Consider the following 11,761-nt stretch of genomic DNA (forward strand, 5'->3'; position numbering starts at 1 on the left):
TTACCCTTACCCCCTCGGCCTAAGGAAGTCGCATTCCCTCAAAGGGGCCCGGCTTCAAAATATTACACTGCGTGGGAGGCTGGGCAGCAACCCCACGCTTCCTGTCAAGGATTCCTGGGGCCGGAGCCTGAAAAGTGGTCTAGCCCCTCTTCTCTATGCTAATTCTGTCCTTCCGACCCCTCTTGGCGGGTGTCTGAGGGCCAAGGTGAGACCTTCCCAGGAGATGAAAGGCCTATTGCCTCCTCAGAGACCCGGGCGGAGTTGGGGCGGGGGTGCGGCGTGATGGGGTGGTAGCGGCAGTCGCAACGACGCACAGGGCCCTAAGTTGGAGCTGGCGCAGGCCCTTCAGGGTTCTATCCCCGCCTGAGCCTGGCTTCGGCCTTCAGAAGCCCAACGAGTAATAGGTCCTTCTGGGGCGCTGCGGGCGGTGGGTGGAGGAAGTGTGGGCGGAGAGGCCACAGACATCCCCCTCCTCAGACGCGCCCCAAGGCCTGGGCCGCGGAATGTTGACGCGCCAGGAGCCGAGAGGGCGCGCTCACGCGCGAGAGGGGGGCGGAAAGAGCGCGCTCGGCGGCCGCCGCGGCGGCAGCTAAAACGGAGGGACGCGAGAGCGAAGGGCGCGAGCCACGGAGTTGGGAGGAGGGGTGGGGAACGCGGAGCGCGCGCTGACGTCGCCTGGAGTCACGCACGGAGCGCCGGGTTACGCGCCGACGTCTGGCTGCCACGACTTGCCGTCTGCGGCGGCGGCGGCGGCGGCGAGCGGATCCCGCAGGGGAAGGAGGAGGAGGAGGGAGAGCCAAGGGGGCTGTGAGTGAGCGGGAGAAGCAGGGTGTGAGCCGGGCTTGCCCGCGGGAGGGAGAGCGAGCGAGAGCCGAGCCAGCCATCCGAGCCGCCTCCTCCTCCTCCCCTCGGCGTCCCGCCCCCGCCCGCCAGCCCGCCCTCCTTCCTCCTCAGCCCGCAGAGCCCAAGTGAGGCGCAGCTCGGCTAGCGCCGCTGTCCAGGACAGGTGTGCGCGCGCGCGCCCTCCTCCCCTCCCCCCTTCCTCGCGCCTGCCTCGCGCGCGCCCTCCCTCCCGCCAGCCTGCGCCCTCCCTCACCTGCGGCAGGACAGCGCCCGCCCGCCCGGGTAAGCCCCTTGCGACCTTCCCTGCTGCCACTGCCACAGCTCCAGGTGACGCTCGCCCCGTCCCCTCTACTTGCCCTCTCAGTCCAGGAATAATTATAGTACCATTGCAGACATCCCCGCACCCTCCCTCTTGGAGACCCAGGCGGTGCAGCAACGTTCTCTCCCACCCCCCGCAGCGAGAAACGAATGAACCCCCTCCTACTTTCAAAAGAGGACAAAATAACACGCCCCTTAAGAAAAGAGGCGATCCTACCTCCGCAGGCGCTGGAGACCACCAGTGATGCGTTTGCTTAGAAATCGCCGAGCCCCATTTCCCCTGGCCGCCTTCGCCCTGGGGCCTGGGACTGTGCGCTAGACGTGGCTGACACTCCCTGCACGGCAACCCTGGAAGGAGGGAGAGGAAGGAGAGTTCTATAACCCAGGCTTCACTGCCAACCCCTCCTCTGTTCGGTTCCCCCCAGCCCACCACCACCAAATGCATACACCCGCCCAGGATGCGTTGTAAAAACAAAACAAAACCAGAAAAAAAAAAAAAAAAAAAAAACCTTTGGTGCTGACATCGCAGATGAAGCCGGGCCCAAAGATGGGTGGCCCGAACAAGGCATTTTTACTGCCCCACAGCGCTGGGTCAGCTCCACAGCTCCTCTGCCTTTGTCCGAGGGCAAAAGGAACGGATGTAAAGCTGAGGGGTCTTCTCTGTGAGCGGCGGTGGGCCCCGGAGGCGGGCTGTGATGTTTGTAGGGGAAGGCACCCAACCAATATATCTGCCATAAACCTGAACTTGGGTTGCAGAGGCCCAAGAGACTGGCTGGGGTAACTGGTTCGTAGCTGTCTACCCCGGAATAAATGCCACCTTCTTTTCCGCGGTGTCTGCGGGACCCTCTGTTGAGGGTTCTAATTCGTTTTGGTCTGGGCTCCTTACATTTGTCCGGCCAGGCGCTTTTGGACAGCTTTTCTCAGCGGTGTCTAAGCTTGTGTTCGGTGTCCTTGGAAGGGAGGTCCCAGAGCTTTACAATAGGCTGGATTTGGTTTGACATCTTTTGGTGGACTGTCAAAGGGGAAAGGAAATTTTTGGATTACTTCAAGATCCCCCACCGCCCCCGCCCAACTGACGTTTGCGAATTGCGGCTTTGGAAATTGGAGTGTTGACTAGAGTGTGGAGAGAGAGTTGCTGATTTCATTGCTTTGAGTACTAGTAAAACCATTTAAGTAATCAGCCGGAAGGGAGACAGCTATTGACATTTACATCGGTTCTGTTTGGACCTTTGGGGTACATAAAATGTCGGGTTCTCTGAATCTTTTATCGAATTTAGAATGTCTGCTACATTTATTTAACTCTTCTGCAAATGCTTAAAATGAAAACATTTTGGAAATGCGAGGATTTTTATCAAGTGGATTGTTCTCTTCATATTTTAAATGTTTACTTCGTATCTTTAATCCTAAACATTAAAATAGCATTGAAGAGGCATGATTTTCAAGATTAAGTGAGCTATGGAAAAGGAATACGCTTTTAAAGAACGATCTGGGAAATGCTGTTACTATTAGTCATTGTTGTTGTTAAATGTTAAGATTTATTTGAGAGTTTCTCAATTTTTTTGGTAGATAGTCATGAGAAGAAATGGCTAATTCCTCCACTCTGAACATTTACAGTACAACATCCCAGTTAGTTTTAATGATTTGGGTATTGAAGATAGTTGTTTGGTTTAAGACTGGTATTTAACCTAAATATCACTTGAAAACACAAACTCTAATGTTCTTTATTTTGGAAATTTGTGATTTTGTAAAATATTAATCAACATATTGTTTCTATTAGGAACTCTATAATCAGAAGGGTTTACTACCCAGAGGTAGACAACCTCCTTCCAAGTCTATTTTACAAATGTGTGTTGATTTTTACTTTATAAAACCAAAGCTGAATTAGATTATTTCAGAATCACCTGTAGTCAGGCTGAAGAAAATTAAAGCTTTTTTCATTTTTGTTCTGCCTAATGTGTATTTCTTTGCGCACAATTTTTTGTTGGTAAGAGTTTGTTAAATACATAGAGACAGTGGGATTAAAAATAAAGCAGTCTCTATTCTCTTTAAAATGTGTCTGTTGTATTAATAATAAAAGGGCTCAAGAAATCTAGAGACATTATGTCTTTGTAAGCATATTGTGAGGAGAAAGGAAATGTTTACATTTTGATAAGTTTTTCATTAACATGGATTTTTGCTGCATATTAATTTGCTGTATATTTCGTTTTCCCTTTGTCTTTCCTACATTCTAATGAAATTATACATTTAGTTTTACAACTATTTGTTTTACAGTAACAAATTCAAACAGCTGGATACTAGAACAGACTTAATTCACCAAGTTAGTATATTGTTTAGATTATTAACAAATGGTTAGAAGTCTTAAAATCCACTTATTTTCTAATGACTTTTCAGTGTTACAATGCAAATATAACTGTGAAGTTTTATTTAAAGTTTAAACTTTTTGTTTTAAGACTTCTGGAAGTTTATATTCATTTCTCCCAGATTGCCTTTTAAGGCTACTGTACACTATAGCCCAAAGAAAGCTGCCTTTCACCTCCTTAGTCTGAGAAAAAGCCCACACTTAAAGGCTTATTCTGAAATTAACTCTCGTTTCAGTCGTGAAAATATGCTAAAAATCCTATTTATCATTGAATTATTTTGGAAAGGCATTGTTAATCTTGTTTGTTTTTTAGATACACATATAAAGTAGGAGAGAAGCTGGCATATAAGGGCAAAAATTTTATACATATATAATGAATAGCATAAAACAAGTACATATTTATGTGGAGAGATCTAGGTCCCAGTCATTTGCTGATTTGAGCTTAAAATTCCCAGTTTAAGTGTACAAATGATATTCAACTTGTGTTCTGTCTGGAAACTTCAGTTGCCTCCGCGCTGGGTAACTAAGAAGTCAGTTCTTGGTGGCAGTCACTTTTTCAGAAAAACAGGGCACTTCGAAACTCAAATCATTTCGGAATCCCTGTATATAGACGTCTAGGATGGAGGGCAAGAAAATTTAGACTGGAAGTCGGGATAGGAAGGCGGGAAGTTGGGATAGGAAGGCGGGGCAGTTTCGAGTCTTAGTCTCCTGTCCTGGGGGCAGCAATCAGCACGGAAGAAAGGCTGGGACTGGCAGGGGGTGGGTGGGGCCCTCATCGTATCCTCATTGGCCTTGTTGCTGCCTTGAGTTTTCATTAGGGAGCAGGGGCTTGGTTTGACGCAAGGTAAACTCTTGAGGAAAAGCAGCAGCCCTTCTAGATCGGATTATACCAGATCTTAGCCTCAGTTTACAAGTGAAACGTAATGTCCCACTCCATTCTCTGTGGAGATCCTGCTACTGAGCCTTTTTGTCCCTGGAGGGGCTGGGGTCTATCCGGAGTCCTGATTGCTACTGTTCGAGCCCGGAGGAGTTACTGCTTCTTCACACGTATATTTCTGTGCAGTTCAAAGTGCTTCAAAAGTTCCTGTGTCCCCTTCCCAATAGACTTTGGGACAGGGGAGGGAGTGCAGAAAAAATCAACACGGAAAGAGTACTACAGGGTACTAGAGGTTGCCCTCCAAATAAGGGGAAGTTCTTTATGGGGCTCAAAGCCTGGGTTTTTATCTCTTGGTGTGGAGCCTTCCCTTCAGAGAGCCATTTCAGGGACCACTGGACGTAGGTAGTTGGTTTTGAGACGGGTGCACAGGACAGCGCCTGTTGCTCCTTGGTGGCCAGGTGCTTCTTGTTTCTTTTCAGTGGGAAGTCGCAAACTTCAGCCGAGGGCTGAAGTAGCTAATGCTGAGTAGAATGGGGCTCTTTCTAAGAGAAAAAGGAAGCTGTGAATACCTAGCAGGCAAGTTTGTTCAGGAGGTGAAGGGATATGGTAAGGGGGCTTTGAGGGTTCAGGAATCAACAAGGCTTATTCCCTAGGCTGCTCTTGGTATCTTGATCGTTAGTCCACGCTTTTCTAGGAAGCTGGGCAACCATATTCCCAGTTGTCCCTCGGGCTAAGAGTGAGGAAGGCAAGTCTCCTTACTTTTGGGGGAAGAGGGAGATGCTCAATGGGAATAGAACCCACAAACGGAATAGGTATACTTTTCTCAGGATAGAGGCAACGATCTGTGCTTGAGAAAGCCGGGGCAGAGCTGTGTGATCTGTGTCTCTCAGCTGCCTGTAGAAGGTGATGGGGGAGAGTGTGGGAGCATTGGCAGGGGGTCCCCCCCCGAGATAGGCCTTAGCTTTCCCCACAGTGCCAGGGCTGCAGACTGCAGTGAGAGAGTACAAGCACTCAATACCTATCTGGAAATAAGCCCTAGGTTATACGTCAGGTCTAGTAAGAGAGAAATCAGGTATCTCTGAGCTCCTCTACTCCTGAGCCCCTTTCTAACACCAGAGAAGATCCCTTTTAGCTATCACCGTCCAAAGACTCACAGGTTAATTAATGGTCAGCAACCTAGATGTCTGCATAAAAACCAGCGACCATTTAATGTTTTACTTTTGGGAGTGGGATCTCTCCTTGACACAAGTTTCTGGGAGGAAGAGTAAAAGGGGCAAGGGAACCTGCTTTAATGAATCCCGTAAGGAACTGCGTTTCCCAGGAAATTCCTGACATTTTTAGCTCATGAATTTCCGAAAGCCTGCTTGGTTTTCTCCTCCATTCTGGGTCCTTCCAGAAAGGAAGAAGAGTGGGCTAGGGTCTGAATGCTCACAGGGCCTGGTTCATCCGCAGAGCTGGCCAGCAACCCAGGCTGGGCTCAGCCCTGAGCAGGGTGCCCCCCTTCCCCAAATCTCAGGAGGAGGAGGAGGGGGAGGCGGGCGGGCAGGCAGTCAGTCGTGGTCCCAAGGGGGACTGGCTGCAGGTTTTTGGGTGAATGTGGAGTTTCTTTCTGATTGTTGCATGTGGGGAAGGGCAGAGTCGACGGGAACAGTCACTGCGGGCACCCTAGCCCTGGTGCGTCTACTGTCCTCTGCTCGGCTCCCCCCATCGGTGAGTGCGCCCGCCCGCCCGCCCGACTGTGCGGGGCTGCGGTTGGGGGGAGGGGGGAGAGGGATCATCTGAGGCCAGAGCCACTGCCGTGTGCGCGGGGAGGGGGAGCGGCGGGAGCGAGAGGAGGGAGAGGGGAGGGACAGGCTAGGTGTCTGCTGCTCCGCGCCACTGCTGCCGGCGCCCCGACCTCATCCCCAGCAGCCCCCTCTGCAGCTAAGGGTTACCACCGCACCACCTACCTCTCTTCCTTGCCTGCCTCAGAGGCCAGGGCTCTGCGGTAGGAGACAACCCAGCCGGGTGGCGGGTGGGCCTGTCTAGGTTTGGGTTTGGGTCTGGCTGAGGCACGCATGAGAGGGGCTGACCGTGACTCGGTGTCCCCTCTCTGCAGCGGGCTCTGCTGCGCCGCGCAGGCCCCTCCCCCCACATCCTCTTTGGGGGGTCACTGGAAAGCAGAGCTTAGGCCCACTCCCTGTGCTTAGTATGGCAGACTCCTCACCCCTAGTCCCCTAACTCCCCAGGCCGAGGCCGCCTAGGGTCTGCCCAACAGCGACAGCCACGGTGGTGGTGGTGGTAGCAGTGGTGGCGACAGCAGCGGCAGCAGCAGCTGCGACGCGGCGCGTCCTGCTCCCTCTCCCCCACCCAGCCAGGGTTGTAGGGTGAGGGCCGGTGGGTGGGCGCCGCCTGGCGGGCGGGCGGACGGGGGGCTGGCAGCGGGGAGGGGGCGCAGGTCACGTGCCGGCGGGCGGGTGGGCGCGTACAGTAGGGCGCCCTGCTACTGTACTGGGGAGTCAGTGCCCTGTTACCGGGTCTCGTCTGTCTCGTCTCTCCCGCAGATCTCGCGAGAGTGGCTGACTGGCTGTGGGGGTTGCGGCGGCAGCAGGCGGAGCCGGGGAGGGAAAGCAGCGGCGGCTGAGGCGACTGAGGCGGCGGGCGGAGCGGCAGGCGGCGGCGGCGCGGCAGCGGAGCGCAGCATCATGGCGGACCGAGACAGCGGCAGCGAGCAGGGTGGTGCGGCGCTGGGCTCGGGCGGCTCCCTGGGGCACCCCGGCTCGGGCTCAGGCTCCGGCGGGGGCGGTGGTGGCGGCGGGGGCGGCGGCGGCAGTGGTGGCGGCGGCGGCGGGGCCCCAGGGGGGCTGCAGCACGAGACGCAGGAGCTGGCCTCCAAGCGGGTGGACATCCAGAACAAGCGCTTCTACCTGGACGTGAAGCAGAACGCCAAGGGCCGCTTCCTGAAGATCGCCGAGGTGGGCGCGGGCGGCAACAAGAGCCGCCTTACTCTCTCCATGTCAGTGGCCGTGGAGTTCCGCGACTACCTGGGCGACTTCATCGAGCACTACGCGCAGCTGGGCCCCAGCCAGCCGCCGGACCTGGCCCAGGCGCAGGACGAGCCGCGCCGGGCGCTCAAGAGCGAGTTCCTGGTGCGCGAGAACCGCAAGTACTACATGGATCTCAAGGAGAACCAGCGCGGCCGCTTCCTGCGCATCCGCCAGACGGTCAACCGGGGGCCTGGCCTGGGCTCCACGCAGGGCCAGACCATTGCGCTGCCCGCGCAGGGGCTCATCGAGTTCCGTGACGCTCTGGCCAAGCTCATCGACGACTACGGAGTGGAGGAGGAGCCGGCCGAGCTGCCCGAGGGCACCTCCTTGACTGTGGACAACAAGCGCTTCTTCTTCGATGTGGGCTCCAACAAGTACGGCGTGTTTATGCGAGTGAGCGAGGTGAAGCCCACCTACCGCAACTCCATCACCGTGCCCTACAAGGTGTGGGCCAAGTTCGGACACACCTTCTGCAAGTACTCGGAGGAGATGAAGAAGATTCAAGAGAAGCAGAGGGAGAAGCGGGCTGCCTGTGAGCAGCTCCACCAGCAGCAACAGCAGCAGCAGGAGGAGACCGCCGCTGCCACCCTGCTACTGCAGGGTGAGGAAGAAGGGGAAGAAGATTGATCAAACTGAATGAAACCCCCACACACACACATGCATACACACACACACACAGCCACACACACAGAAAATATACTGTAAAGAAAGAGAGAAAATAAAAAGTTAAAAAGTTAAAAAAAAAAAAACAAAAACCTGTTAACTCCAAGGGAGCACCACCCACAGAACCTCCACCAACTGACAGTTTCTCTTCTTGACTTGCCACCCATCGCTGGATGTTGTCCACTTTATCCACCATATAAAACAGTAAGCAGCTGCTAAAAACAAAAAAAAATACAAAAAGTAATAACATTATATGAACTGTGTTTCCTACTTGATTAAAAAATATAAAGAACTGAGTGTTTATTTCCCTAATTAACCAAGAACTTTTGTACACGTTTAAGCTATTATTATTAAAAAGTGTTTGCAAAATGGTCAAGATTATAATATTGCTGAATTATATAAAAGTCCTTTTCATGTTGAGCTAACATTTGACTTTAGCACAAAAAAGAGATATTTTAGAACACGTAAAATAATATTTTTAGTTTTTCTCATTTTGTTACCAAATTTCAAACCTTACATGGAGGTTATTATAGTATATTTGCCACCCTATATACCTGTGATTAGAGATGTGTATATATATGAGGGCTAGGCATGCTGTGTGTCTGAGCTTTGTCTAAATGTTATGCAGAAGTTTGTAGAGTTAAAGGTACGTAGGTTTAATTCATGCAAGGTAAACAATAAGTGCTCTCTTTTATACAATATGCATTGCATCTGGACCTTAAACATATAAAAATGGTCAGTGAAACTTCTGTGAACATGAAGAAATTATTAAAAAAGGCATTTAAATGAAATTTGCTAAGTTGTGATTTTTATGGTTGGAACCAAAGTTATTCAAATAGTAAAAGGAAAAAGAAAGAAAAAGGAGATCTCCCATAATATTTTTCTGCATCTGTTTGCTTTGACTGAGTAGGCGTTTTGTCATTATTGTGTATATGAGATGTACTTGTATCGTTCATAATATATTTTTTTTATTATGTGTAGAAAGATTTTAAAAACTTAACTAACGTGCAGCAATTTCCAGTGAACCTGTACTTGGACATCAGGTAGTGAGTCTATTTGTGGTCACTAGCACTGTCTCCTAAACTTGTAAGAGGTCTGAAGCTATTCTTTGATTTTTGCTAGTGCTATTAACTTATGTAGACCTGTTAAAAAGCAGAGCAACACAATTATAGTTATCCTACTGAGCCATGGATTCTGAGTTTTGTTTTAAAAGTGAAAGCCAAGTTGGTGTATGTAAAGGATTTCCATGTAGCTGTGGTGCTAGTTATTACTGGCTACATTATATGCTAAGTGTATTTGTGTTCCCCAAGTGTACAAGCCTTCTATCAAAAGTATGTTCTATAACTCATATATTCAAGGTGTAGGGTATGAAAATGCAAAGTTTAGGAGAGCACTTTACCAAGCTGGTGTCCTCCAAACTGAAATTGTTTGTAACGATAGTCTTTTACAGGTTTTCATTTAAAGATGTTTGTGTGCTTTTAATTGACAACTAACTTCTTGCTGCTGTATAGTAAAATATTAATATATTTTTATCATTAAACTGCTGCATGACTATCATCTTTGAGTGAAGAGAAAATGTTATAAAAAAGATGCCTTAAACAGTACATTTTGGTTTGGAATTCTGTAGAAAGTATTTTGGTAAAAAAAAAAAAAAAAAAAAGGGTCTTGTCTGACAGAGAGTTCTGGGGATGGAATTGTTTCTTGGCAAATCCAGCCATATAGATCTAACTGCTGTATGTATAAGACACCACCTGTAGGAGCGGGAAGGTATCAGTGCTTCTTATATTGTAAAGCATTGGCCTAGGAAGGCAAACAGTTGTCTTTTTGAAGGATTTTTTTCTGCTGGTCCTTTGGGTTTTGATTTGATATTTTTATGCTCCCTGGTTGAGTGTGTTGTCTTCGTTTTCGAGATCTACTGTATGTGTTGAATAACAAGCTATTTTCATTGTACTGTGCATTTTCCCATTAAATTGTTTGCTTTTAATATTCATACAATGTTAAATATGAGGTGACCGTACAGTAGTTAGGAGTTTCTTTACTTACAAAATCACTGGAAATGATTAAATTGCTTTTCCCCCTCCCCAGAGGTGCATTTTTCTTATTTCCATATAGTAAAGTTGAGCTTTTACAGTGCATAATGTGACATTTGGAATGCTTATCAACTGCATGTAAACATTAATAACCTGCACTTTTTTGTCTTAAGGTTTGTTGAGCTGTTTTGTTCACTGTACTTTAACTGTGATATGGAAAAGACTGCATTCTCTGTGCTGTTACTAATTAGGAAAGAGAATTGCTTTGATTTTGTCTCTTGTTTACTATAGCTTCTTAAAGTTAAGCCTTGTACTACAGGTTGTTGGAGTACTCCTAGATCACTGTTTCATAGTAGCCAGCAATAAGTAGTGCAAGTCAACAAAAACACAGCAAACTTAGGCAAAGTGTCCTTTCTTTGAGATGCGAGTTCTTTCATGAGGTTTTCTTTAGGGCCAGAGTTACCTAAAGTGAAGCCTTTCTTACCTATAGACTTCAGATTCTGCTTGGAATCCCACCGGTTCAAGAAGCACATGTATTGTGCAGTTGTCTTTACACTAAAACAGTTTAATACAATCTAACTACGATTTTGAAACCATTGTCTGATTTATGGTCAGTGGGTTTAAAAAGAAATCCACATGCAGATCTTTTAAGACTTAAAAAGTGATCGTAGAAAAGACTAAGTGACTGTAAAGATGCTCTTTTTTTAAGCATCTCACTTTACCTCCCCAAGCACCCTCCCAAACCTTGTCTTACCTCTTCTGTTGCATCCTTTCCCTACCCTTCCCTCCCAGGTGCTCGGTACTTTACCAAGGTTCTATATATCAGTGTTTTATGTTGGAATTTTTCCTTGTTTTTATTTTACTAGTTGGTAAACCCTGTTTATGCTGAAACAAATAAGGAAATGGTATATTTGACCATATGTGTTATTCATAGAAGACAGTATGATCAAATGTGCCAAAAACAAGCAAACAAAACTTAATTCCTGAGAAGTATGCCTTATTTTTATTGATCTGCTTTGTCTTACAAGGTCCAAGAGCTTGGTTAAACTGTATTTTGCCTAAGTATAAAAGAAAACTTGAACTGCATTGCAATATTGACGTTCTTTAAAATGAGAGACACTGTCAAGTAATTTAATCCAGAGATCAGCCACCAGATTTGAAATGCTTATGTATGTGTGTGTGTTTGGAGTTGTTTTTTTCTTTTAAATCACCAAATTTTTTTTAAGCTACTTTTTATTTGTGCCTCCTATTTATCATGCTGATGTTAGAAGCAGCAGTCATCCAGCCACAGAGGGAGCTAAAGTTAACTAACCAGAACTGTAGAAATCATTATACATGCCTTTGACAACAAAGGAAGTTCATAAGAAAAGCCATGTCGGCTTTTCTTCTACTAGATACAGATTGAAGGTAGATGAATATTTGCCAAATGGAAAAAAAGACCATGCTAGTCAGAAAAGACAAACTGTTTTCCAGCTTCTCAAAAAGCCATGGAGAGTAGAAACCAAAACCAACAGGGAAATAAAAAACCTTGAAAGTCTCACTTTCTAGTTGTCCCATGCAGGGGTTGAAATTTGATTCAAAGTGGAAAGTATATTATGTTTTTTCAGGCCTTCACATCTAGAGAGATGGATAACTTCCAATTTGA

At 48.0% G+C, this 11,761-nt stretch overlaps 1 protein-coding gene and 1 long non-coding RNA gene across 10 annotated transcripts in view; one reads left to right on the plus strand and one right to left on the minus strand.

Annotated features, from left to right (window-relative positions):
* The window catches only part of LOC131383646 (uncharacterized), a 38,908-nt gene extending 36,748 nt beyond the window's left edge, over positions 1–2,160 (minus strand). For 5 of the 6 annotated variants that reach the window (XR_009213819.1, XR_009213818.1, XR_009213820.1 and 2 more), the window contains exon 1: positions 5–573. This is a non-coding gene — a long non-coding RNA (uncharacterized LOC131383646). Of the gene's footprint in view, positions 1–4; positions 574–1,378; positions 1,510–2,047 lie in introns of those variants that run through there. The other variant, XR_009213823.1, reaches the window with a different exon arrangement.
* PURA (purine rich element binding protein A) lies at positions 139–11,761 on the plus strand. Of its 4 annotated transcripts, none has more exons than XM_032158064.3 (2): positions 139–205; positions 6,941–11,761. In XM_032158064.3, the coding sequence occupies exon 2, from the start codon at positions 7,082–7,084 to the stop codon at positions 8,048–8,050; it is 969 nt and encodes a 322-aa protein (XP_032013955.1). In that variant the 5' UTR covers positions 139–205; positions 6,941–7,081; the 3' UTR covers positions 8,051–11,761. The 4 variants fall into 4 exon arrangements, with proteins under 4 accessions (XP_032013955.1, XP_032013953.1, XP_032013954.1 ...); XM_032158062.2 differs by lacking the exon at positions 139–205 and adding an exon at positions 721–1,125; XM_032158063.2 differs by lacking the exon at positions 139–205 and adding an exon at positions 721–1,006.

The sequence above is a fragment of the Hylobates moloch genome, unplaced genomic scaffold (genome assembly GCF_009828535.3).
Source record: "Hylobates moloch isolate HMO894 unplaced genomic scaffold, HMol_V3 SCAFFOLD_6, whole genome shotgun sequence".
NCBI lineage: Eukaryota > Metazoa > Chordata > Mammalia > Primates > Hylobatidae > Hylobates > Hylobates moloch.

Bases quoted from the DNA above. Each gene is read 5' to 3' on its own strand.
- PURA (XM_032158064.3), top strand. From the start codon at position 7,082: ATGGCGGACCGAGACAGCGGCAGCGAGCAGGGTGGTGCGGCGCTGGGC.